This window comes from Motacilla alba, chromosome 1A (assembly GCF_015832195.1).
Source record: "Motacilla alba alba isolate MOTALB_02 chromosome 1A, Motacilla_alba_V1.0_pri, whole genome shotgun sequence".
NCBI lineage: Eukaryota > Metazoa > Chordata > Aves > Passeriformes > Motacillidae > Motacilla > Motacilla alba.
Window position 1 is genome coordinate 12,172,531 of NC_052031.1, and position 27,664 is coordinate 12,200,194.

Below are 27,664 nucleotides of genomic sequence, written 5' to 3' on the forward strand. Positions count from 1 at the left end.
TGCTGCTACAGCAGATGACAAACTGCTCTGAAAAAGGAAGAAATAGACATAAGAGCAATAATATGCAAGACACTTGCAGCAATCTTCTCATAGCCTTTGACATCAATACATCAGGCAGACACTGCTGATTTTTAGTATCATATAGTAAGAAAAAAATATGGATGACTGAATTGAACATAAGGGGAGATCACTAATACTAATAAGGGTATAACATGCAACCACAGACTGAAAAAACTCAAATTACTTGATCTAGGGAGAGGGGTAAAAAGAAGCTATTAAGCAATCTTCAAATATAGAGAAAGCTGAATGGAAAGGATAATTTGTTTGCCTTCTCCACTAAAGATCAGAATAAAAGGATAAGAGGTCAAACAAAGAAAAAATGACTTTACAAAGGAGTTCTTTGTAAAGAGTGGAATCACCTTGAGATCTCCCACAAACACATCAGACAAGGACTTGTCAAATACAGCTTTAAAACAGTCCATCTTGTTTGGCAGAAGAGGAATTGTCTGGTACTGTGCAGCATTTTACTTCATTTGTACTAAGAAGTTGCCTCTGATGCAAGACAGTAAAATCAATGCACTCAGCATTGTTAAACATCAACTGAGAGCTTTGGGGTTTCAGCACAGCAATAAAAACTTACACTTGCTCAGCACAAGGAAGAAAAGAACTAAAAAGCTCAAAATATCAACATTTGTCTCAACAGCACTAAACAGCTTAAGTGAAGTGATGTAAGCTGCAAGCAGGTGGCAAAAGCTGATTATTTACGTTCTTTAAAATCCTCATAAGAACCTGATGGATCAGATCCATGGCTATCAGGTAACTGAGGCAGCGGTTCTCATCTACACAAATACAGAGCCCAGGGAAGATGGAGCTACAAGACAATTTTTCACCACCTGAAGGACTGACTTAGTGGCTACAAGGATATCCAGACTAATTTCATTTTGCCCAGTTACAGAAACTGTCTGACTAAGCTTTGCAGTGAGTCAGTGAGTTCAGAAAGAGCTGTTACAGTGATGCAAAAAAAAATTTAAGGAGTACTCAGGCATAGGCCCAAGCTGGATGATGAGAAACTCCACAGTTCCTCTCCCTGCAAAATTTAAAAGCTAATTCTCATTAGAAAGAGCCAGTTCCAAATTCCTCTCTCCTGCATCTGCTGCAAATATTCTCACAAATCTGTGTCCCTTATAGTCTTCTAACAGGTAAAATTACTCCACTCCTATCTGACACAGGTGTATTGGGAAGCAAGCTGAAAGGAGTTAGTTTTCAACTCTACAATTGTGAACACTAAGTAAATTACCTGAGAGATGTAGACATCCAAGTAAACTTAGAAACCTCCAATTTGACCTCAGCAACAGAATTTACTGTGCAATCTGACTCTTGTCACAGACTTAGAAATATGCATTACTTAAAACCAAAAAATCACAAACCCACATCTGTTACAAAACAGGAGGTGGAAGATTGAGTACTAGCAAAAGGATCAACTTGAAAAATAAAAATTGATAAAACACTCTATAACACTTTCCATTTCAGGCTCAGCTCAACCTTCACCATCCTTTTTATAATATTTTTGTTGATCTTTTTAAATACTTACATTTGTCAGATTGATTATATGTGGTACATGAGCTCTGAGAAACCACCAAAGAACCTCTTGTACCAAAGTGAGCTTCACTTCAGTGTTTTAGTTAAAATTAGCAAAGGAATACCCAAGTTTCTTAAAGCTGATGAAGTCCAAGATACATACTGAAAGCAGACTTGATAAAATCAACTTCCTACATAGACCTCGGAAAACAAATCCTTCCTCATCTAAGGCTGTACAACAGCTGGTAGACATTGCTCAGGCTGCCCAGGACAAGGAACACCACAGCACAAAGCTGGGGAAATGTAGGAAGAGAAAACCAAATACATTTAAAGTTTCATCAAAATGTACTGCAATAAGATATTAGAATCCCTTTAAGATTCACAAATAACTTACTGAGACAAGATAATGTTCTCAATCTGCACAAAAATATAACACGTCCAAAAGGAGAATACAAAGCTAACAAAACATTTTAACTGTAGCAGACTACATTAAAAAAAACCTAAGTAAACGGCCAAAGTAAAACAGAAATAAGAAAACCGTAAGAAAAATTAGAATCAATAACTTAGCAACCAAGATACTGACTTAAATATTCCAGGAAAAAGAATGCTGCACAGAAGACAATTAAAGTCTGCTGTTTGCCTGTACACGTTATTTATACACCCTTTACCCCTTAGTTAGCAAAAATACAAGGAGCCAAGCCTTTTCTGTCAAGCAACCAAACTGAGAAGTGATAAAATGCCATGAAAACAAAGGAAAAAAAATGAGGGAACACAAAGGAAAAGAAGATACCAGAACTAAACCTCCAGCCAAGTAAAATATAGCTTAGACCATGGAGCTGACCAGTTGAATGCTGTAATAATACAGTTCAGCTTCTTTCACCTACCACAGCCTCTCTCTGTTCCTCCTTCACTTACACAAAAATGGGGAATTATGATTTCAACCCCAAAGAACACAGGACTGGTTTAACTACAGATGTTGATGTTACCATTGTAGTAACAATTTAATCTATCCTTCTAGTTAACTAATTCTGTTATAATTCACAACAGAAAAATCTGGGCTTTCCTTAACTATTTCTTTAGAGCATGTACTAGCACACAGCTATTCCTGTCTTAATACAACCCAAGAGAACCAGCTGGATTTAAGGGACATCCTTGTAAGGACAGATCCAGCTTTTCTTATCTAAAATGGCTGAAGAGGAGCTCTGGAGAGCTGTCTATCACATGTGCTGGTATTTTTATTATTAATGACTCAGTTTACATACTCAAGAAAAATGGTGACTGTAGTTCACAGAACATTCATATTCCACGGCAGTAGATATTTTCTCAGCCAGCACTGCTAATGTTCTCTTGCAGCAACATTTTAGTTTTGCATTTCCTTGCGGATAACACACACCTAAAAATTGTCAATATATGCAAGTGTTCTAAGCAAATGTCTATGCAGCCAAAGGGAAAAAATAGGCATGCTTTTCATGAAAAAGATGACAGTGTAACTTACACTTGAACCCTTTCTAATAATCTCAAAAGTGAAGATTAAATAGTTTAAAGCTGATCCATACAACATCTAAATTCACAAATATGGGAGTTAAAAGGGTAATTGTGAGATAAAGTTGATAGAAATAACAGGATTGAGTTTCTGCGGAAGTTGTTTCACAGTCACTGAAGGGGCTTTTTGCAATAACCTCATCATCAAGGTAAAAATCAGATTTCTTTTCCTGAAAACCAGTGCTATAAATTATTTCTGTGCAACAGAAATGTATTTTCTACAGTAAGTTAATAAACAGCAGAGGTAAGGTTTAATTAGCAGCTATTGTTTAAAGAATATACAGTCATTTCTCTCCAAAAAATTTAAAATAAAATATTCAAGAGCTGCCAGTAATTCTACTGTTTAACTTAAGAGCTTTCCAGAGAATCCAGCAAAGTGAGGAGAAATGCAAAGGGCTAAGGACCAAATCCGCAGCCACAACAACCCCAAGCTCTTCTTTCAGGATTGATTTAGAAAACCCAAACTACAAATGCAGCTAATATACCTGTGCCCTATGCAGGTTTTTATGTGTAACACTGTATTAAAGCATTTCAGTTTTACGACAATGCAGACATACCACTGGTCAGACACCCAGAAAGCCACAGCTAAACCATTTTAACCCTCCAAAACTCATGGTTAATCTTCAGTTACAGAAACAAATCCAAAGAAACCTACACACACAAGCATGCAAACACTTGCCCTCCCACCAAAAATCCAATCTGATGTCTCAGTTAACAATTTTATGTCTCTTCTCATCTTCAGGAACGCAGAACTGACTTATTAAAGAAATCCCTTGTTTCTAGTCTTCTGTGTCATCCACATAGCAGAGCTAATAGCAACTACTCTAAAAAAAACCTGTTCACAGTTGTTTGAAACCATTATATGACTTTAGAAAGTAAAATGCATATCCTCTTACCTGAGCATGAAAATTTGACATAGTCGTTGTCTCTATATCTTTCTTTCCCAAAATCTCCATTTTCACTGGTGAATTGGGAAAATTAAACGAAAAGTAGTCTAAAAAGTCAGGTAAATAAGTAGCTGCCCCATGAACAATACCCATTACATAGTAAGCTGCACAGTTTTCATTTTCACTAAAAACCAGACCCACAAACTCTTCTGCAAATCTCTCCATCTCCACAGGAGACAAGTGGGAGAGTTCATTACTGTAGGCATGGATAACTGATGCACCTCCGTTAGGCTGGTGCTCAATATGAATCAGCTGTTTGAACTCCAATGTGTCCAACCTTTTGAGTTTATTTTGAACCCGTGGCTCCTTTAACGAGACAAATGGAAACTCACTGTTCTCTGGTATCTTGGACTCACAGTCCTTCTTGGGATCCATATTTTTCCCATTGAAATCCTTAAGATGATCATCTATGATGCCTTTGGCTTCCTGATCCTCAATATCAGAAACCAATCCTGAGCAGATGGTCTGGATAGATTTGCTGTACATTTTTGGACGCTTCCTCTTCTCATTCTCTTTATGTTTCTTTTTCTTTTTCTTCTTAACTTTTTTAATCTGTAGCTCTTCTGCATTGGTTTTTGGTTTCTCCTTCCCACCTGTTGAGAGTTTAAAAAAAGATCTCTTAAGGAAATTTTTATACAAAATACATATATATTTAAAAAATGGGATTCAAGGTCACCAAAATCCTCACCGTGGCACACAAAGACCAGAGACCAAAAGCAAGGCTCACAATGTGTATGTTACCAAAGTGAGGAGGGTAAGAGACACCTGCCATGTGCAATTGATAAATAGGCTGAGATAACAAGGGAAAGACATCATAATAACCCAAGTTTCCCAAGGCTGCTTTCATGAGGAGTTGCAACCCATCATTCTCTTTAGCTGGTCATTAGCAGCTGCTGTCCCATGAAGTGCAGAGACACCACAGGACAGCTGTCCAACACTGCCTACAAACCATCCGTGGGCATGAACAGCAGCAGCGAGCTGCCCACGAGATGCCACTGCCAGAACTGACCTTGTCTGATGGGCTTCTTCACATGGTCATTCATTCACAACTAGATAAACCTTGTTGAAGAACATGTGGGAACATCTAAAAACTGATCCCATACATATCATAACATAAATAAAATTAAAACAAAAGACACATTAAAGAAAACACTAAAAAGAAACTAGCTTCAAGTTCACATAATATGCAAGCTCAAGTGAAAACAAACTGTCCTACATGTCCAAAATGTCCTAAAGGCAGAAATTACTCATTTGGGGATAGTACATTCAAGTGATTCCCAAGGTACATGTTCTCACTTGTTTTAAACAAGTGAGGGGTATTTTTTGCAAGTAATAGAAGTGGTAGCCAGAAAGCTTCTAGCACTACACTGCCCTAAGATCAAGCAGTCAAAATGATTTAGCACATCGTAAAACAAAGTTAGTGGGTATGTTTCAGCACAAAATTATATTCACACCAGCGATTCAAAACCAGCATGTTCAAACACAGAAGCTTTCAAGTTTAAAAATTGTGTTATTTCATTGCAAGACTAAGTAACAAGAATCTGCAACAGTTAAGTTAGCCAGGCTCTACTACAATGTTGCAATAGATTATTTTCAGCTTGCCATCCCACATCCAAGCAACTTAACAAGAGTCCTTTAAGAAAAAAAAATGAGACCACAACTGTTGGTGCATGGAATCACAAATTCTTGCTGATGATTAAGAGGTCAGACATGGAAGATGCAGATACTAGATAGAACAAGCAATTGAGACACTCTGGTCTGAGTCTCCTGATGTTTGTGACAGCAGCTAAATACTTCTGGGATTCTTGAAGTGGAAGCAGATTTAGTTATCTCCCTGGATTCTATTTTCTCACAGAGAGGGGAATGAGAAGTGCCCTGAGGTCACCTCATTTCTTATTTAGTCCAAACAAGGAAATGGATTCTAGGACTTCTTAACCTAATCTACACAGTTAATAACTACAAAGACTCCCTTCACTCAGAATCAGATTTAACACTGAACACTCTCCAAACACAATTTCACTTTTAGCTAACTAAGTTCAACTGCCAAAAGGCAGAGTATCTCCGCGGAAGTCTGTCCTTTCTTAGGCTAAATTTAATGTAAATCCAGCAACAGATCTCAGCAACAGGACTGCTTCATCTGGTAGATGCAATATTCACCACTTCTTTGTTAATACCCTCTTTCTGTCATCAGTCTTTAAGTCTAGCGGGCATGAAAAGTCCAGGAAGAGCAGCAACAGGCGTTCAACAACTAAGTACCTCAACCTTAGAGGAATCCTGAAAATTATTCATTCAGGGTGGCAGGGTCCTTGTGTGTAATGCCATTACCTGGCAAAAATCACCTGCTGCTACATTCTGGGGTATTGTAATGGTGTCATTATGGCACCAGCTGCAGACAGTAGGAAATAAAAACAAAGAAATGGTTTATGACAGTGGGGAGTTACGTATTGCAGGCTTTGAAATCTCAGTACAAACCTCAAAATACAGACTCAGACATTTTTCCCCTCCTCCTGGCTGCAGGAATACACAACTGCAAAAAAAATCCGGGTATATCGGTATTGCAAACTCTTAATAATGCTTTAACTCAGCATTTTAAAATTGTTTCACTCTAAATATGAATTTTTTTTCTATGCTGATGGACATCACAAATAAGTCAAGCATTCTGCAGCTATTTTATTAGTTTGAATACACAACCTACGGAACTGTAGCACCAAATGCTGGAGTGAAGTGATGCAGGGGGAAGCAGGAGTTACCTGCCAACCCACTTCACTCGTTTTCAAGCGGAGATCTGATTTTTGTTCAAGTCACTCAGATCTGGGACATTATGTAAGGTAGAAAAGGATGGAAATTTATATTTACCGGGGTTCAATCAGAGTAATATAAATGGCAACGAACTTCAAAGCAAGAAGCTATTTGCTGCAGTAACAGTCAAATTGCTCTCTCCTACTTGAGCATGTTTGTTATCACCAAAGAAAATCCTAAGACAAATGAAGATCAGCATCTGTATGTGCTTGCTGAACATCCAGCTATTAAATTACATTATATCATTACCAGCTGAAATGTAAATTACTTATATAATAGATGGGTATGAAATTGTATCTGTGCAAAACAACAAAAACTATTGGCTTCCATTCCTAAAGTACAAGAAAGAAGATGATCTCATTTCCCCTTTCAATCTGTCCCATTCCTTCTGATTTGATCTTCTGAGAAGTTTTACTAATAATCAATTTCATTCAACTGCTCCTGTAATATCTGGTGGCAGTTTCTTTAATCCCTCACTTAATGTATTTCAAGGATGCAGCTATGCAATAAAATTTTTAAAAACTAACCAAACAAACAATTCCACTATTCAACAACAAAGCAGGCTTCCTTAGAGAGGTGGTCAATGCCCCGAGGCAGTCAGTGTTTAAGGACATTTGGACAATGCCCTGAACAACAGTAACTCTTGGTCAGCCCTGAAGAGGTCAGGCAGTTGGACTGGATGATCCCTGTAGGCCCCTTCCAACTGAAATAATTGATTTTTTCTAATCATCAGTGAGCAGCACTCAAAAGAGCACAGCCATGGTCTTGAAAGCAGTGATGCCTTTAAGACAGGAACAACAGAGATGGAATGTAATTCAGTCTCAAATTATGCAAAGTTCATGTGAACATTTCCAAAAAGGGTTTGTCTTCAAAATGACTTGTAAAAGTAGTTCTTATTTAACTTGGTATACATCTATGGAAGCACATAAAATCTTAGAAGGGATTACACTAAGACATTTTTTAAGTGAAGAATATTTATCATTCCCTCTGTTTTCACACCATCTCTACAAAACCTTCAGAAGAGATAAAAATTTTTTAACCAGAGGATTAAAAAAATTCCTTTTCGGGTATATATAAAAAAAATTCCTCTCAGCTTTAAATACATTGATTTTAATACAGACTGCTTTTACTTCTGAACACAAGATAAAAAGGTTATGCCATTTACATAAATATCAAGTATTACAATTCATCATTGCACACTTTCTCAAATCACACCAAGTTGCAAAAATTTTGCACACAATTTGGAACAAAATAAATATGTGCCCACAGCCCCTCACTTCTGTGCACAACTCTCTTCCACAGAATTTTCTGGATCTCTATATATAAGAAGGATGGAACTGAGATCAGTTTTAATTCTGAAACACTTGGAAATCAAGAGAGCAACAATCTCTGAAAGAACAAAAGACTCTATAACAAAAAAAACACCAGAAGATCTATGAAGGAAGATAGCAGGGCCCCCTGAACTGCTACTTGGAGCTGAAAGACAGAAAAATATTAAGTGTCTGTCCTTGGGAGATAGAACATCAATCCCATCTCCAAGGTCTGAACTACTGATGCCACTGAAGTGGAAAAACGCCTTAAAACACAGAAATCAGAAGATAAAAAGGATTCCAAACGGGCTTTTTTTCAAAACATTATTAGAATTAGAGACTTTGAAAAAAATTGCATACCAACAAGAGTAAAACTCAGATCTCTAAAACCACTTCAAGCAGGAATTAGGTAACACAACATCAAAAACTGCTTAGTTGTTTTGAGTCTTTTTAAAATTCACACAAGCTTTTGCTACTGCATACACAAGTTCTGTCAAAAACTCCATTTCACCACAGGCAGCAAATGACATACATACAGAAAATTATTTGTATAGATACTTCATACACCCCGCATTGCAAAGAAAAAAACATTTTAAAATAAATTGTATATTGGAAGACTGCAAAAATGTGACACTTAATTATTCAGCCTTCAAATGGATATGGCACAGCTGGGCAATGTATAAGCTCACTGCCAGATGATCCAACCCCCCACTCTCCTCTGTCCCTGCTCCTGGCACACAGTCCTGCACCACTGCTGCTACTGACTGCTGCTCATCAACTGCACAGCAACCCAATGGCTCAGCACAAAGCTATTCGCTCTGCTGCTAGGTCAGTGAACTGGTTCCAGCACTGCCAGACAGGAACTAAAGCACACAGGCCACAAGGGGTACCAGCACCCACCCCTCCTCGGGGCAGCAAACCACCTGGTCTGCTCAGCTACCCTGTCCCCCACAGCTCCATCCACCCCAGCAATGAACAAAGCTGAATTTTTACAGGTTAAAAAAGTCCCACCACCTCACCCAACAGTACATTTATGAGACAGGATCAATTTCCTAGGAAACCTTAATACAAATTTTTGTAACCTGAACTTTTAAATTTAACAAGTTATAAAATTTACCTTTTAAAGCTAACATTTTAGTTCATTTATCTGTAACACAGATCAGACTACAATTTCCTCCATCTGTCCGCTTACAATGAGTGTGGGTGGTGCTTGGTCTCCACACTGCTTTGACACCTGTATACACTCAATTTTAGAATACTTATGTTCAACCATTTTCGTGTACAGACAGTTCTCCTGAGGAATACAAACACAAAATGAAAAACTGATTTCTAGAAGTAAATAGTATTTCTCAGTAAAGCTCGAATAGAATGTGTCACCTAGAGAAGGAAGCACATTCCCAGCCTAAGGCTTCTGCTCTGATGAATTTCTAAGATCCACTCTGAAGTAGATGTTTAAAGCTGCTCAGAAGCTGCAAATACTTAAGAGCAAGAAGAGTTAGCTTGCTGGAATACTGGAATTGCTATCAGCAATGCCCAATAAATACTTTCTTCTTTTACTTCTTCTGCACTAGCCGTAGAGAGGAGCAGAAACACACTCATTCAGTCACTCCTCTGCTGCATATATCAAAGCACTTCAAAGTAAAATGAGCTGCTTCTTCCAAAACCAATAACACTGCTTTGACACTTCACTAATGGACACCAAAAAAGAAGAGCAGCTTTCCACATCTCTCTAGGGCAGTAATCAAGTTGCTCCAGAGCAGACATACAGAATTTGGTGAAAACATAAATAAGCAATTCAAAAGTTTAAATAAAGATCCCAACACAAGGGTGAGATATCCCAGCTACTTTGTTTTAAGTCACATTTGGGAACAGCAGTGCAGTACTTGATACAAGCTAAGTGGATTCACCTCTTACTGCTGAGGCACATACTGGCAACCCAAAACTTTCAAGACAGGTGTTTCAGAGAGTCTTCACCAGCACACACAGTGCAGGTGTGTACATACATACATATACTACGACTCTTGGAATCAAATTTCACACATTTTGAAGTGCATGGCATGTTTGTCTCTATGTGTCCTGAGATCCATTTAGACACAACAGGTACTGAACCTATAAACAAAAAGCTTTTCCCACCACACGGTTTGGGAAGCACGAAACCGAAGTTAACAATTTTCAGTTGTATTGAAAATATTTCATTTAATGTGACTCACTGCCCTAGGACCCCAAGAATGATAAATGACAGGGACAGGGGGTAAATAAAACTCTCAGCATCCACATTTACAGGAACTTTCCCCTTTGACCTGCTGTTAAAAAGTAGACTGAGCTCACACTTTACTGGACTATAAAAAAAGTGAAGAACAGCTTCTGTTCTTATTTGGCTTAGCAGTATCTGCACAAGGAAAGAGCTACCAAATCTGCACTGTATCAATAAAGAAATCAGAAAAATGGAAGTTATGTTCATTCTGTTTATGCATGCACATACTCAGCAGAATCAGAATTACTGCTAAGTAACTTTCAGCCATCTTCTAGGCACCAAGCCTTATGTACCATAAAAACAAAAATAATTCTCACATGCGCAGATCTATAGGACTGGTAGATCTTTCAAGGTAATTCAGCACATCTTATTTTTTGTGGTGCCATAATATACTTGTCACTGTTAGTGACATGGGACTTACTACTAAGCACTGATACTCAAAACTGTTCAAATTTTATGCAAATAAGCCAATGCTCTGTTATTACAAGATGACACATACTTGTAATTAAAACTGATGCTAGACAGCCTAATATCTGGTTTATCTGTCTCATTGCAGACACATTTCAATGTAAGTCTTTGCAAGAAGTCAGACATTACCTGAAATTTATTTTATGTTGCATTTTGTCAATTTGTTGTGCTTGATAATTTGATCTGAAATTTTAAATAAGCAGAGACCATGAAACTGAATACTTTATTCAGTTGTTTCAACCAGAGCAGGTGTTTCTCAACTTTGAGGTCACAGCCAGAATTATTAGAGGGGGACTTAAGACATTTCAAAACAAAAGCCAAAAATTAGTAACCCCTAACTCTTTGTTTCTCACAGTTTTCTAGCTGACAGCTAGTAGCAGGAAGGCAAACATTTTTAACAGCAGCCAGTAATTAAAATCACTTTTCACTTCCTTACTTTAGGAGAGCCTAGCCACCAAAATTTAACATTTTCATTTTGATGTACCAGAAGCCTTTGCTTCAAGCTCCAGATCCCCAGCTCCAGCAGAAAGCTTTCCAGCACCGCTCTCCCTCCAGGTGCCACTCGCTCCATCTCATTTGTCATCTGTGTTTTAGCCTCCACTCATATACTTTATCGATAAAAGTTGGTCACTTGGTGCATAAGGACTGTGAAGCAAACTCAGTATCAGACAAATCAGAGGGGTGGATTGTGCGCCCTGCACTCTTATCTCAGTCTTACTCACTCCCTCAACTAAAGTGCATTGCATACAAATACTTGAACATTCTCCCTAAAGATACACAAAGACTCATGTCTCATGTTCAGTATCCTGATTTTGTAATTACTCATGTAAAAAACCCTTCTATAAAAATTTTAAAAGGTTTGTAAAAATGTACAATTAAATGTCATTTCTTCCAGAAGAATGATTTAAAAGAATCTTCATAAAACAATTTGTATTTAGGTATGTTCATACCAGCAAATAAAATATTCATTGTCAGTTCTTTCCTGAATTTTGGCATTCAATAAACCAAGGCATTTAATCTTGCAGAAACACACACTAAGAATTTCTCCTACTGCAATTTTAGCAGTTGATGTGCTCAGATATAAATAATCAGAAAAACAAGACTCACTTTTTTCTAAAATGAAAAACAGAAATGGGACTGTTTACAAACAAGCCTATTAATCATCCTCTTTGCAGAACCTCCAGTAACTTTGTCACATGACATTGGTGCAAATATTTTGCATGAAATGCTCAATATCTAGACAGTAACTATTTACAATGCAGATTTTTCTTAAAAGTAAGTTTAAATCATTTAGAGTTTCTGAATTTTTAACCAATACACGTGCCAAGCAGCTTTTGTCTGAAAACTGAGCTCTTCTTCCACACAGCAGAGAGACACAGAGGCAATTCTATAGCCTTATCTACAGAGAATACCTCTTTTAAGTGCAAAAGGATGACCAAAAACCCTTTTAATTCTAGGTTTGTAAAAAAAAAAGCCATCAGGCTCTCTGAAAAAGCCTCATTTCCTTTAGCAGCCACAAGCACAGTAGAGAAACCCTTTTTAAGAATTGCCCCTCTCCAACATCGGCAAGTTTTATCACTGCTTTCAACAGAACGCCAACCCAAGTTTAGGCAGATGAACAGCTCACAACCCAGAGCCTCCAAGTATAAACAAACTCTTCCATATTCAGCTTAGAGCACCAAAATTAGGCTTATGCACCAGCTCTTCCTCAAAAGGCATCAGTCTCTCAGTACTGACCTCTTCTATAACTCGTCACCTCTGACCTTGGACAGCCAGTTTAGCTGTCTGAAGTCACGTAGGCTGTCACCTCCACCCCCTCAGCCAAAGTCAGTCATAAACAGATGGTCAGAGCAATATTTTACAGCAAGATATAGATCTAATACCTAGAAGAAGGAAATAAGCTGTCTTTAGGCACTGTACTCTTGGTCTCTGAACACACACACACACTAAAAATAGAAAAAACAACCACAAAAGCTAAACCTGAAGAAATGGAAAGCAGACCCATTCCAAAACTTTATTCCAAAGGCCACACAGTAAATCCTGAGCTCAAAACAATAAGGCTTGAAGTTAACTTTTGTTACACAGGAAGAAGACACTATCTAAGAGTTAGTAATTGAAAAGGTCACAAAGGTCACAGAGACACTGACCAGTGATATAGACAAGAAGCTGCATCATAAAGCACTTCTGCTTCTGCTCTCTCTTGCCCAGGATGTAAAGTTAGATCAGCAGGACAGCTCAGGAAATGTTATACAAACCTCATAGCACATACAGTCAGATTTTGGAGGCTCACAGAAGACACCAAGCTGCAGTTCTGAACAGGATACAAACCCTGTGGAGATGATCTGCCTGCTCTAAATAACTTTCTGCTCTCCTGACTCACTCTCTTCTTTCCCTGAAATAGGAGTCAATTTTGCAGGATAATGGCAAACCAAACACAGCCTCTACAAAACACTTAACAGCCAACACCTTAAAGAAAATATAAAATATACTTGAGTGATAAAAAGTCAAATAACATAGGGGTGAAGCATCTAATGCATTTGTAGCACTGTTTGCTGGTAAAGTAAGTTATCCTGCTTCTCAAAAGAGGCGCTCTAACCCAGTCCCTGGGCATTTACACTTCAACATTAACCTGAAAATAAAGCACAATTTTAGGCTCAACAGCCCCATTAGGTATCATCTATTAGACTGGTGCAAGACAACGCGCTGTCTTGCAGATGGGACTTCATCTGCTGAATGGCAACAGAAACAGGACCCAGTGTAAAAAAAGGCTGCTACTCAAACAAAGCCTAAAGAACCCACTGTTACGGCAGTTTCGTGTCACCCTGTATCTCAACCATCGACTTCCTTCCACGCTCAGCTAAGACTAGTCACACCTGCCCTTTTCACAGGAAGTCACCAGCTTACACAATCCTCAAGTTCAAAGCAGTACTTTGAGATCTGATCAACACAGGTTTTAAGCTGTCATTGTTGTTAATACAGTTACTTGTGTGTAGAGTATAATAAGTGATGTAGTAATTAAAGGGCTCTGTGCCTCTTAAGAGCATTCTGAAGTTCAAGATTTGATTTGAGGGTTTCAGTTTCTGGTTTGTAAATTAAATCCTACAGTATATGAGGTAACAGAAAAACATAACAAGAATTTGTTCCTAACTTCAAAAGTAGAGTCTGAAAATAACAGATTAAAAAAGCATTTGGTATACTCAAGTAAGCAACACCCTCACAGAAAATCTGATGCAGCATGACCTAAGAGAACAGTAAGGTGGTTCAAGTACTTGCTTAACTGCTGTGCTCAAAGGGTTGTGAGCAGCAGCACAAATTCCAGATGGAAATAGTCACTGCTGGAGCAATCCAGACCTTAATATCTTGTGTTGGTATTGTTCAGCCTCTCCATTAATGGCATCATGGGACAGAGCACACCCTCAGCAAGCCGCAGCCGATTCGAGACTGGGAGAAGGAGTTGATGTACCACAGAGTTGCACCGTCAGTGAGAGGGACCTCAAGAGGCTGTAGAAATGGGCCAACTTGGGGGACTCATGAAGTTACTAACAGAGGGGTGGGCAAAACCCTGCACCTGCAAGAAATAAACCCATGAAGCACAGGTTGACGACCCTCTTCATTCCCTTTCATCAGGTTTTTCCACACACTGATAGGATCTCCCCCTGAGCCTTCCCCAGGCCTGTCAGTGCCAGCAGTCTCTGCCTTTCATCACAGACCATACAACAGACACATAGCTTGTGGACCTTTCAAGACCATCTAGTCTAACCTGCTGCAATAAGCAGAAATATCTTCACAATTAGATCTGGTTGCTCAGAGCCCAATTCTTGGCCTGACCTTGAACGCTGCCAGGGATGGAATATCCATTACCTCTCCGGGCAACCTGTTCCAGTCTCTTATCATCATCATTATAAAAAAAATTTTCTGTATATATAATCTGAATGTAGTTGTCCAGCGAGACTGTTACTTCCACCCTTGGAGATAAAGAGTCTGATAATCCTGGGCAACATGCTCTAGTTGATCACACTTGGAGCAGCTGGACTAGATCCCTTCCAACCTCAACTACTGTACAGTTCTAAGACTCAACGGATGTACAAGCCACATGAGAATGCAACCTTAACTACCTTTCATTACAGAAAACAAAGTTGAAGAAATTAGCCAAAATCAAGACTGCATGTTGCAATACAACTGCTTAGTATTTGACAAAGCTCCTGAATTATAACTCCTTAATTACTCAGTCTTGTACAATTAATGTTAGACATAAAATGTAACATGCATTCATCTTTCCTCTCCACAAGACAGAAAATGATAACCTACATCTTGTCAGCAGTTATTGAAGAATCACTAATATTGTTCCTTGAAGTACTGGTCTTTCCTATTACTACTATAGTATATACAACACTGCAATGATAGTTTTATCTTTAATTTCCAGTGCCTAGCACAGTTGACAAAAAATTAACATCTATATCAGGTTTTAATTTGCAACTTTTGTACCAACTAACCAGGAAAAATGGCATAAGTTAAATGAAAAACATAGTATTAAAACACAGCATCCAATCACAAATACCTCTAGCACTAGAATGAAAAATCACTACATAGTTTGAACCTACCTTTCTGCAGTAATTTGATCTCTCCATTTTCTTTCTTGATCTCATTCATTAGTTTGTGCTTCTTCTTTTCTTTTTGCTTCTTCTCCCTTTCTTTAACTTTGTCCTTGATTTGACCTGAAATGCAAATATTTCACAATTAAGCAAAAACAGAAAACTAATTGTAACATACATGCTTCCTATTACTCTTATGCAAGCTCTATTAAGAGGATATAGAGGAGGAGTTACAAGGAAATCCCAGTACTTACAATATGAAAAGCTAATATTTATCTGTTGTGTAATCCAACGTAAGCTTCTTTAACTCAGAAAAGTTTTGTTTGTTATGTTGTTGCTGTACGCAACAACCCAGCAAGTTAACTGTATAGCAGTTTTTGCCAACTCCTACACCTTCTGCTGTTATTTTGCATCTGCAGTCAGCTCATTTGTTGAAATTGGAATTGCATGCATTACATAAGAATTGAGGGAAAAAAAATAGCTAGCATTTTCCTGAGTGCATATCTCCACTGAAAACCTCCTATCTATACATACTCTCAACTTAAAGGCTTTTGCAAATACCTTGGAAAGATGGTTTAATCTGTCAAATGAAAAATCTTTTATTTTACATTCACAGGCTAATGCAGCAACAGCAGTCAGATATAATTAATAAAAACATGAGATGTGCTGTATTCACAGAGCAGATTTAATTCACTGGTGCTTCCCCTGCTTACCTACAATAAGCAACAGCTTACCTGAGCAGTCTCATTTTCTCATTTACTTTCTTGTCAAGTCACTCCAGGTTTTTAAATCCTTGACATAGAAAAGCAGAGCCTTTAGGCATGCTTTCTGCATGTAAAATACTAGACCTAGAGGAATTCATAGTTTCAAGCAGTCATCTTTGCAAGTTGAGATTCAAGCATTACAAAAGTCAGATTTTACTAGGCTTGTACAGGGCAGACAGCACTTCACACCTTATTTCCTGGCCTAAAGCCAGTACCTGCTCAAAGAGTTCACTGGGCTTTTTAACCTCCACAGGCAAAGAGGAAATCTGATTTCAAGCTTCTACATAATGTTATGCTTCAGTAATACAGCTGAGAGACAGCCCTGATGTTTTATTCATGGTACTTGCATTATAAACCCCAAGTGGAAGCAAAGAAATCCAATTACTCTTCCTTAAGCATTCACATAAAATAGTAGTGAGTATGTTCCCTACTAACAAATGAGAAATATTTCAGAACCAAGCCAAAGAAAGCCCTCAATTCTAGAAGGCAATGTAGAGTCAAACTACTCAGGAAGCATGCAGATAAAGGTGCAAAGAGCTGACAGTAATCCAAATAAATGAATGCTCTAACAGTGATTCCACAGCATTCACATCTTTCCTCTGAGGAGTATTCTAATGGGAATACAGAACTTAAACCGTCACAGTTCTCAGAGTGAAGATGTATTTTAGCGAGAGTTGTAAGAAAATAAGTCAAATAAAAACCAAAATAGATGGCAATTGAGATATGTCTGTTGCCTCTCCACAAATCATAAGCAGCAGGGAGAGAATAGAAATTATACTGGTACAAATATAATAAGGTAGCTGCACTTACAGAATGTTTTAGTTCTAAGTGACTGAAACAGCCATGTCCAAGAACAGCCTCCTCGTAACACCTCCGTGGGAAGGGATGGATGACAAAGCAGATTTATGTGTACAGCAGACCATGGAAACCAAACAAGCTTCCCTAAGCAACACAAACCTTTCTAGGAACAGGTTAAACTGATGTAAATCTTCCTCTCTAACATGTTTCTCCACAAAAAGGAATCTCTACTTTGTAAATACCCTGCAACTTGAGTATAAAGTTTGGTAAATTGTACAACAGGAGTTAATGTAACACTCCAAAAGCAGACACTCAGCTAGCAAGCAGTAACACCAGGCTTGATTTATAACCTTGGCTGAATGATCAACTCAGCCAGAACTACAATTATCATGGGGAGACCTAGATTTTATCTCAACATTTTTGTATGGTTAAGAGGCACACTTGACTTCTGCTATCACTTACAAATCAAAGCAAGACTGAAGAGCATATACAGATGTTGAGTCTTGCTGAAAGAGGACAAAAGACTGAAAGGATCTTTTACTGCCAGCTCATGAAAATGAGGCCAATGAATCTTACAGAGTTTTGTCAGAAGCAACACATAAAGACAGAGAACCTTTTAGAGAGCCTCTAGTTTATTTTCACATCTACAAAGCAATTAGAGTCAATGGTGAAACCTTCCCAACAAAAGAAACACTGAATGTGCTCTGTAACATCCCCCAGCAAACAGCCTCAAGTAAATTGTACCATAAGTGATTTCAAATACAATAAGGGAAGCTGAGGGAAGTTTGGAGTAACTTTCCCTTCTAGAAATCACAGTATTATAACAAAACCAGTGTAGAGCCTGATGTAAGTAAAAAAACAGTTGAGAAGCTCCATTTGAATATACAGATTTTCTGATTTCCTCCTTCAAAGCTCACAGAACAGCTTAACAATAACCAGTAGTTCACCTTTAAAAAAAAAAGCATAAATACTGAAATTTTTAAAAAATCTTTGCATATTAAAAAAAAAAAAACCTGTCAAAATGAGAGTTATTCCATCGATTAACATTTGAACTTAATTCTCAGTTGAAATGTCTTAAGTTTCTGAGTATTAGTAAGTATTTTCTAGTCTGGCTTGCAGAATTCAAACACAACTCTCAAACAAAATTCTGCAGATTGTTCTCCTCAGGGACATCCAGAAACATGAACATTCTTCATAAAATTCCTGCCTTAAAATTAATACCCCCAATATTAAGCAATTTCAACCTACCTATCACAGAATAAACAAGCAGTGAGTGACACTGGCAAGGGAAAACAAGAAAATCTTGTTCTGTTGAAGTTTGAAAACCTGGAATGCTCTTATACAGCTTTTTTGAAGTTTACCAGCAGAAGCTACTATTGGTCTCTATTTCATTTGTAGGGCAACAAGATCACAAAGTAGTAAAAGGTAGGAAGATGCTTATAATAAGCTTTCCATATCCACAGAATATTCTGCAGTTAGCTTCCACCAAGACTACTCCTAACAAATAAAAAAGAAAAATAAAATAGCTATTTGAGCTGCTGAGGATGAAATGAGCCTCCACAGAAACAACACAGCCCAAATACACAAGAGGGAAGGCCTTTACATACCTCCGAAGATACTAAAACAAAAAGCTAACCATTTGAAATAATTTGTGTCCCAGGGCAAAAAAGAATGAAATCTATCTTTTCATTACATTTGGCGCACCTATTTCTCCAGTGTGAGTCCTGCCAACGAGCTGCAGCTCTTCACAAACTGCTGCAGTGTGGGTCCTTTTCCATGTGGCACAGTCCCTCAGGCACAGTCTGCTCCAGCGTGGTGCCCCACGGGGTCACAGGTCCTGCCAGCAAACCTGCTCCAGCACCGGCTACTCTTTCCACAGGGCCACAGGTCCTGCAGGAGCCTGCTCCAGCAAAGGCTTCCACGGGGTCACAGCCTCCCTTGGACATCCACCTGCTCCAGGCTGGAGTCCCCCAAGGGTTGCAGGTGGCTCTCTGCTCTACCATGGACCTCCCTGGGCTGCAGGGGCACAGCTGCCCCAGGGGCTGCACAGGAATCTGCACTGGCACCTGGAGCACCTCCTGCTCCACCTTCTACACTGACCTCTCTCCAGCTGCAACTGGTCCTGTGCAGTAACTTTTTCCCCCTCTTAAAATACATAATCCCAGAGATGCTATCACCATCACTGGCAGCTTCTCACAGAAGCCACCCCTGTATCTCCCCTGCTACTTTGCCATGCAAACCCAATCCACCTCTACTAAGTAAGTGTATACTTTTTATAATACAGATGTTTGTAGGAGTAAGTATCCCTGTTTAGAAAAAATACAACACCTAAGGAAATAAGATATTTCTACATGTCTCATTCAAATTTACAGTAAGGAGTGTCACCATAAAGTCCATATTCTTTGCTTTGCATGTCACAAAAACAGTATACCCACACCCGAAAGAAATGCTGCAACAGCAGTACATTGAAATAAAAGAAGTGCTACATATAGACAGGAAGACAGTTATGGTGTGTGCCATCTCACCTTTCTAAAGGGTATCTGAAAAATATTTTCACTTCACAACAATTCTATACAATGAACTGAACTAATTAAGAATTATATGCATACTTCCTCCTCAAATTCCAAAGCTACTTTTTCTGGATGTTAGGTTAAGTACATAAATAAAAGAAATGGATATACACTGTATTTATACATTAAATAGCCATTTACAACTAAAGGGTACAGTAAAAGTTCTTTGTTTCCCAACTCAAGAGATACTCATAGAAGCCATTCTCATAATGACTGCCACGATTTCCTAAGCAGTAAATGCAGGAACACGAATTCACAGATCACACCATCCTAATTTCAGAAATCTAATCAGATCTTTGCCTCTACTGCAAGCTTCTACAGACAAAAAGGTAAACCAAGAGCATAGAGAGTGAGTACTGAGTGGGAAGTGCTCTTGAGTGGATCTTATGTGCAAACTGGTGGCTGTCACTTGGGACATTTGCACCTTGAAGTCCATGCAGGAGCTGAAACAAGCAAGTCCATTTCAGCACTAAAAGAGGAGAGCTGTACAGCCCTGTCAGATGCCAAAAGCTGCAGCTGCTCTGCATCATTTTCCAGATGGTAACTCACATTAGTAGTCAGTCATAGATTATGTTCAAAGTATTCTGCCTCTCCCTGTTTGATTTAAGGGCTGTCACTGCACATGAGGCAAAATATTTACAGACTACTGCTAAGGGACACCATCAATATGGATAACACCACCAGCAGTGCAACTGAAAGGAAGGGGAAATAAGGAGGGGCACACAAGAACATCAGTTACTATCCCTTCCATCAGCACTCTCCTCACTTTGAACAAACACCCATAAAAATAAAACCTCAAGAAGCCATGTTTAACTGGTTATGCAGGTACATGAAGTACAAATAACATCACCATGTTAACAGCTTTGACACCTGCACTTATTAAATCCTACAATGTGCACTGCAGAGCAGGTTTCCCAGCTTAATGAACATGGAAAAACCCATACAGTATGTTCAAGATAAAATACAAACCATGAAAAAAGGGACAGGTTTCACATCCCAGCAACCAGGAACATATGGCTGACAACCCTTTCAGTAATTTAAGTTTAGAATCCAAGATATGACTAAAGAAATCCCCTTATCAGGCAAGAATATTTCCTCAAGCTCTTCAACGAATATAAAGGAGAACAGATCCCTTTCAGAATTAAAACACTTCCAAAAAACTGAAATATGAGCTTTACAGTTCCTTTAAGCTTCTCACTTCTAAGGAGACGTTCTACATGCAGAACTGAATGAGTCAAGTTTAAGCTCAAGCACTGGGGAGTTGAAATCGGTAACAGAGAATGTGAGAGCTGCAAACAAGGCCTCTTCGAGAGGTTTCAGACCAAATGCTTCAGCCTCCTGATCTTGTGTCAACTAAGAAAAATTATTTGGTATTCTAAAATCAGAGTAAGTAAGCTGGATTCTGGGTTACAGGAAGGGCACAGTTCTCCAGCTCAGGAAGATTTTGTTCTGCCTAGCAAGTGTCAAGTTATCTTATCAAAAAGGGGCCAGGGTCCCTCAAGAAAAAGATGCACTGCTCCAAATTTATCCCAGCATCATTGCATACTTACATTAATGTCACTACCAGCTCTGAAAACTGAACTGCATGTAAATCTCAAACAGCAACAGAAATTTGAGAAGTCCTTCTCCTGAATATTATATTTAAAACCCTAAACACTTTCTAGACATTGCTGCTTACAGTATGGTATCTAAATAGAAATATATTGAAGAATTCAGATGAGAGTGGTCAAGAGGCCTCATAAGCATGAAAATGACTGCTATATTTAAAAAATTCAACCGAAAGGAGGGGGAAGTGAGTCAAGCCACATAGTCCAAGGAAAAAGAAAAAAAGGGAAGTAGTAGTTAACAGAAGGAGGAAATGTTTAACAGAAGAAAAAATAAGACAACTTTACAAGCAAGATGCATGGCCCTTGTTCTAAAGAAGGGAAAAAGAAGATTCAAAACTGTCTTCAACCTACTTTGGTAACAGAGACTATGAAGTGAGCATCCCACCTTGAAAGCTAAAATCCCAGAAGGGTCATATGACACAAGGTGACTGTTACCAGAAGAATCACTGCTAAATGTTCATCTGAAATCTAATCTTATCTATCCTTCAAAGACAGCAAGAGAAAGAAGGGGGTGGGAGGGGGGGCAAAGGAGGGAGTTTAAAAAAAATAGTCTAATACTAAAAACAAGAGCTGCAGTGCCATATTCAGCTTTCCAGTTCATATGGGGAATCCCCATCTGCAAGTCAAAAGGTGTCAATCTCATTTTGCAACTGCCTGCACACTGAGGCAATCTTACAAATGGATCACTGAAGAAAAAAAAAAGGAGGGAAAGAGAAATTGTACACAGAAACAGCAAGAAAAGAAAAAAAGATGGATCATGAAACTGCATTACCTTACAGCAAGTATAGGGACCAAAACCAAAGATTCGGACAGGCATTGTCTAATGAAGAGGGGAGTGGCTGAGCTGAGCTTTGCACTGTTATGAAAACAATGTCAACTATGAACTGCTAGAGCAGAGGATCAGTTAAATGACTAACTGAATCAGCAGAGTCATAGCATGAACTGCAGCCACTTCTGTCAGACTGACACTGTGTTTTAAAAACAAAAACATTGCACAACTTTAGTTCCACTATCAGAATGTACGTGCCAAGTGAAATTTAAGCTTATTTTAAACAGCCTAAACCTCGTTATCTGCAGAATAAATCATGCATCCGGCAAAAGGCTCTTTCAGGTTCTCTGCATGGTAGATCATCCCTGAAGGGGTCACTGAACTCCATTCATTTAATGGAATCACAAGCTGTAAGGCCTGCTTATGACTCTGCAACTTAAAAGCTCTTTGCAATTAATTAAAAGACCAAAGAAGTCTTTAAACAAAGACTTGAAGAAAATACAGAAATTTTTGAAAAGCTTTAAACACATCATCCATCTTGGCTACTACCAAGCTTAACATCTTCCTATCACTTAGGAAATTAGGGTGCCTCAGGACTAGGCTCCCTTACCTGGTAATCACTACTGCAAGTGAAAGACACACATCAGCTCCTACCATCAGCTTTTCTGAATGCAAGGTGAAAAATCTCACCATTTCCTCCTCAGTTCAATACCCCTATCACCATTACCATAATTAAACTAAAATTGGGAAAATGCAATTGCTTGAGAATTCAAGGCCAGATCTCACATTCATTCACTCCACATCACTGCACACCCTCATTCCCTGTATTATTTGTCTATACCACAGTCCTAACAATCTCACGAGACAAATTTTGCCATTCTTCTCCTGATTCCTCTAGCTTTGCTTCTCATTTTCTCTGGTACTGAAATCTGTGCAGGCTCTCAGTCTCTCTCACAAAGGTAAAGCTTTTCCTCCTCACCTCCTAAGAGCTCTGTGCAGCAGAGCACACAGCTCAATGACCAGAAACACAACTCCTCCTCGTTTATAGGCACTGGAATCACTGGGAATTCCACTCCATCCCATGTACCCACCTGCAATGCATCTCCATTTTTGGCTGCAAACAAGAGGATGGACTTTTTCCATTTTCAGAGCCTCAAAACAACCACGGATCTCTCACCCATTCCACTTGTTTATCTCTTAGTATTCCTGCCTCTATACATCTAGTATCTCCATTGGCACAACTTTCCTTCTGGCAGGTGCAGCCCTGGTATGTGTATCAGTTATGAATGCTAGCAGAGAAAAATAATCAATACCATCAATTCCACATTGCTGCCTCTTCTCCACTGCACCAAAAGCAGAAATGTTGCCTAACTGCAGACTCTGGGAACAAGAGACTGCACTTGCCTGCAAGAGGCTGATTTTTAGAATGCACTGATGACAGCTTCTACAAACTCAGCTCATTACACCTGAAGGAGAATATTTTATTCCTACTTCCTTGCCCCTCGTATATTCTGTATGTGCAAGCCTTTCAGTTTTTCATAAGTACCCCAAATTGTCTAAATTTACCCATTCTGTTCAATTCCACCCTGTAGGCTGCTTAAAATTTTCATTCTCCTTCCATCCTACCTTCCTGGCCTTTTCTACAGCACCTAAGTACAATCTTTCACCCCAAAACAAGATGAGAATCACCCCCGTATCCTTTTCCCTGCTATTTTTGTTCCTGTCAGTATTTCAAATTCATTCCACGTTCACTCATTATATGCTGCAACCACAGTCCCTCTGGTATCTTCTTCCAGTCTGTAGCTTCAGCACTCCCAATGCACAAGTCCTGACTATTCCACCCACCCACTTTTATGTCATTCATAGCTTTCCTCTGTACTTAGGATTGATTCTATGTGCCTGCCCCCCAGCCATTCTTTTCTCCCTGCATCATAACTGCATTTTTCCCTTTCCTCTCTGCAAAGTAAATTATTCACAGGATTAACAGCACAAACCTGTTCTTTAATCTACAGTCAAATACTGAATCACTTTTGAAAGGCTGGCAGCTCCCAGCAGAAGATTCAGTGCATCCTTCACTTTCTCACAGCCTTCTCTGCAAAAATACACAGTTTAATTAAAATAAAGTTCTTCTTTTATAGAGGAAAATATGCCACAAAATTTTCGGTTTGGAAACTACTTCCTTTTAACAGAAATCTCTAGACTCAGATACCAAACAGGCATCATTTGCCTTTGAAAATTTATTTGTTGCATGTAGATAAGTTTTCAAGGAATAAATGTAAAGTAAAAAATATCTGTTCTGAGCACTCAGTAACTGAAAAAAAAAAAAAAAAAAAGAATTTGTGTCTCTAAGTATATAAACTCTGAGAAAAGTATCTTTTCCAGATACAGGGTGCAGAATCTCCTCTTTAAAGACAAATCACATCAATTATTCAGTTACCACTATCAGTGTCAATTTCTTCAACCAATGGGAAAGAATATTTCATCTTGTTATTGTAATATGGTTCCAAGATTTACTAACATGACTCTTTAACACTGGTAGGACACTACAGCAATCGGAGCAAATATGGTTATTAATTACACAGCTTTGCAAGAAGGATATTGGGTGAGTTTCTTAGCAGCTATCCTTGAAGACAAAATTACTTCACCAACACCAAACAGGTACTGAGCATCATTTCTAAAGGCTTTTTCCCAGTTACCCTTTGGACAGGAACAAAGAGGGGAAAAGCCCTAAAATGGAACACTTGAAAGCACTGAAATTACATACTTAAAACCCCCTTGTACACCACCAATCAAGACCCAAGTAAATAAAATAAACCTCTTAATGGTAAGTGAATCATAGACTAAGATACTCACGGAAATTAGTGGAAAAATGAAATAAGGCAGCCCAGACAACCTAATCAGTAGACAAAAAGGCATATTGGTATTTCTCTACAAGCTTGGCTGATCCTGTAATTACAGGTATAGGCCACAATCAAAGTAACCTAAATTTACACAACAGCTGCAATTTATCTTTCCTTTAAAATAAAGGAAACTTGATTAAACTAGGTAATGGAGTGTACATTTCAATTCCTCATATTTCAATGTACATATAAAAGCATCAACATCTGGTTTAAGGTCACTGAGGACTGGGAAAGGACACTAGAAATAAAAGCATGCATTCTAGAAATAAAAGCATGTATTCTTGTACTGTCATCATATACTCATGTATTGTCTTTTAGTTTCTAAGATTTACTGTTGATCACAGCAGGAATCCAAGCAAGACTCCTGCCTGGCATCTTGTCCTACCTCGTATGCCCATTTTTGTCCAGCACCACTAATGAACTAACCCAGCATTCCTCCCCTTGTCCTGAAGACCTCGAGAGATTCCTTGGGAGATGTGATCTTCAAAAAATAAAGCCAGCCTGGAGCAGCAACTACATGAGATTTCAAAAGTCTAAGTATCTAAATTTTAACTGCATTTCAACTAGTACTCAATGACTTAGCCTGTAAAAATTAACAGCCTAAGAAATTAGACGATTTACGATTTAATTTTTAAATTACGGCGATTTTTTTTTTTTTTTTTTGCAACACGTTCTCGGTTTTTTCCCAATTCAGCTTTGTTCGCACATTTCTAATAAATTACTCGGCATCCTCATTTCCCTAATAGGTAAGAAAACCTAAGGCCTCTGGCAGCTTCTGGCTGACGCCATCGCTAATTCCACACCCCCTTTTTTGACAGGATTGACGGCGGGCCGAGCCGCCGCCGCCTTCCCCGCGAACCTACACAAGGCCAGCGATGTGTGACCGGCTCCGGCGCTGCCCGCAGCCCCCGGCCCGGCTCGCAGCCGCCTCCCGCCGCCGGGCAGCTCCAGCGAGCCCCCTGCGCTCGCCGCCCCTCGCAGCCCTCCCTTCCCGGCCCCGCTGCCGCCGCTGCCCCGCCGCTCACCTTTCGGGAACAGCAGCTTCACCTCCCCGTTCTCCTCCCGGCTCAGGGCCCCGCCGCCATCTCCCGCCGCCGCCACAACGGGCAGCGCCCCGTGCTTCCTCCTCTCCTTGTCCCGCTTTTCCTTGGGTCTCTTGGGCTTGGCGCTGCCGCCGCTGCCGCCGCCTCCCGCCTCGGCCGCCAGCGCCAGGCGGTGCCGGTGGTGGCGGTGCTGGTGCTGCGGGTGGGACGAGGAGGGGGAGGCGGACGGCGGCAGCAGCACCGCGGGCGGCAGCAGCTTCCGGGACAGCGGGGAAGGGAACGCAAAGCCCCCCGCGCCCGCCGAGGGGCCCGAGGGCAGCGTGGCGAAGCCCCAGGGCCCGGGGCTGCTGTAGCTGGGCACGACCGCGGGCAGCGGCTGCTTGGCGCTCCCGCCACCGCCGCCCCCTTCACCGTTGACGCGCTTAGCGCCCTTCAGGCTCCGCTCCTCGGCTCCCTTCACCTTCTTGGCGGCCGGCTGGGATCCGCGGGAACCTTTCGCGTCCGGGGCCGTCCTGGCGCCGAGCAGCTCCTGCTCGAGGGGCGCCGCGCCACGACCGGGACTGGGCGGCTCCGCCATCTTGGGCTCCGGCGTCTATTTACTCTCGGCTCGTCCCAACCGATAGCGGCGGGGGCGGGGCACTGCCACGGCCTCGCCCAATGGGCCGGAGTGGCGCCGGACAGACAGCGAGAGCGGCCAATCGCAGGGCGGGGACGGGGGGCGGGCTCTCAGGGGATTGGGGGCGGTGGCTCGGCTGAGTGCGCAGGGCGCGCGGGGGCGGTGTGAGGGGAGCGCGGCGGGGACCGGGGCAGGGGAGAGGCGGCGCTCCTGAGGAAGGCGTTGCTTGGGAATAAGGAAGGTTTGGACCCCGGCGCATCCCGAGGGTTTCGTTAACGCCTCAGGTTTTGGGCTTCTCTGCTCTGGGAGCGGCTGACGGGATCTCGCGGCCCCGCAGCCCGCGGGCTGTTCCTGGGAGGGGCGTTTGTTCGGGGATAAGGAAGGTCTGGACTAGCGCCGTTCCCGGTGGATGAACCCCGGGAGGCGATCAACCTGTCCCTCGGGATGTTCCGGGGCCGGGGGGTTGTTCGTTCGGCGCTCTCCCAGCCCGAGTTCTCCACGCTCTCCCGCATCCTTGGAGAGACTCCGCTGAGGCTTGGAAGCTGCGGAGGGCCCGGTGGGAGGAAGGCAGAGGCTGCCGAGCTCCGCGGTGTGCGAGGCGCCGCTGCCAGCCCGCCGGGACAGTCTGGTGTCTGTCACCAGGGGGTCACTGACCGCCTCAGGGAAGGGGTTTGAGCTCAGTGTCCCAAATAAGAGCCCCTCCACTCGTGCCTTTGGCCACTAAAGCTGCCATAGCCGCAGCTCAGGAGCAGACTGAAATTCCCCCGGGTTCTGGTGCCAGCAGGAAGCGTCGTGGAAGTGCATGGAAGTTTCTTTGGAGTGTTCGCATGGCCGGGCTCCTCCTCTGGTCAGTCACACCTCCGGTCTCCTGCTTGCCGCGGGGAGAACAGAGTCGCTGCTACATTAAACCGAACCTGGCAGATGGCAGCCAGATAAAATTGCTCTGAGAAGTTCTGTACACGATGTATCAGCAGGCAAACAAGGTTTTAAGTTTCGAATTTTTTTGGTCCAGAAAGTATTTTCATTTGAGCTGGCGCTGATGAGCCTCAGAATAACCTCCTAGCACTTGGCCTATCTCCTCCTTTGTTTCTTTTGAAATTGTAAACC

The 27,664-nt window shown here is 40.7% G+C and overlaps 1 protein-coding gene across 2 annotated transcripts in view; it reads right to left on the bottom strand.

The window, feature by feature from the left end:
* Positions 1 to 26,581, bottom strand: part of RSBN1L (round spermatid basic protein 1 like) — a 47,525-nt gene extending 20,944 nt beyond the window's left edge. The window contains exons 1-4 of one of the 2 annotated variants that reach the window (XM_038153933.1): positions 25,924 to 26,581; positions 15,500 to 15,613; positions 4,400 to 4,660; positions 4,017 to 4,081 (exon numbers count right to left, since the gene is read on the bottom strand). In XM_038153933.1, coding sequence (XP_038009861.1) covers positions 4,017 to 4,081; positions 4,400 to 4,660; positions 15,500 to 15,613; positions 25,924 to 26,518 — 1,035 coding nt within the window. In that variant the 5' untranslated portion in view covers positions 26,519 to 26,581. Of the gene's footprint in view, positions 1 to 4,016; positions 4,661 to 15,499; positions 15,614 to 25,923 lie in introns of both variants that reach the window. The other variant, XM_038153932.1, reaches the window with a different exon arrangement.
* Positions 26,582 to 27,664: the final 1,083 nt, after the last annotated feature.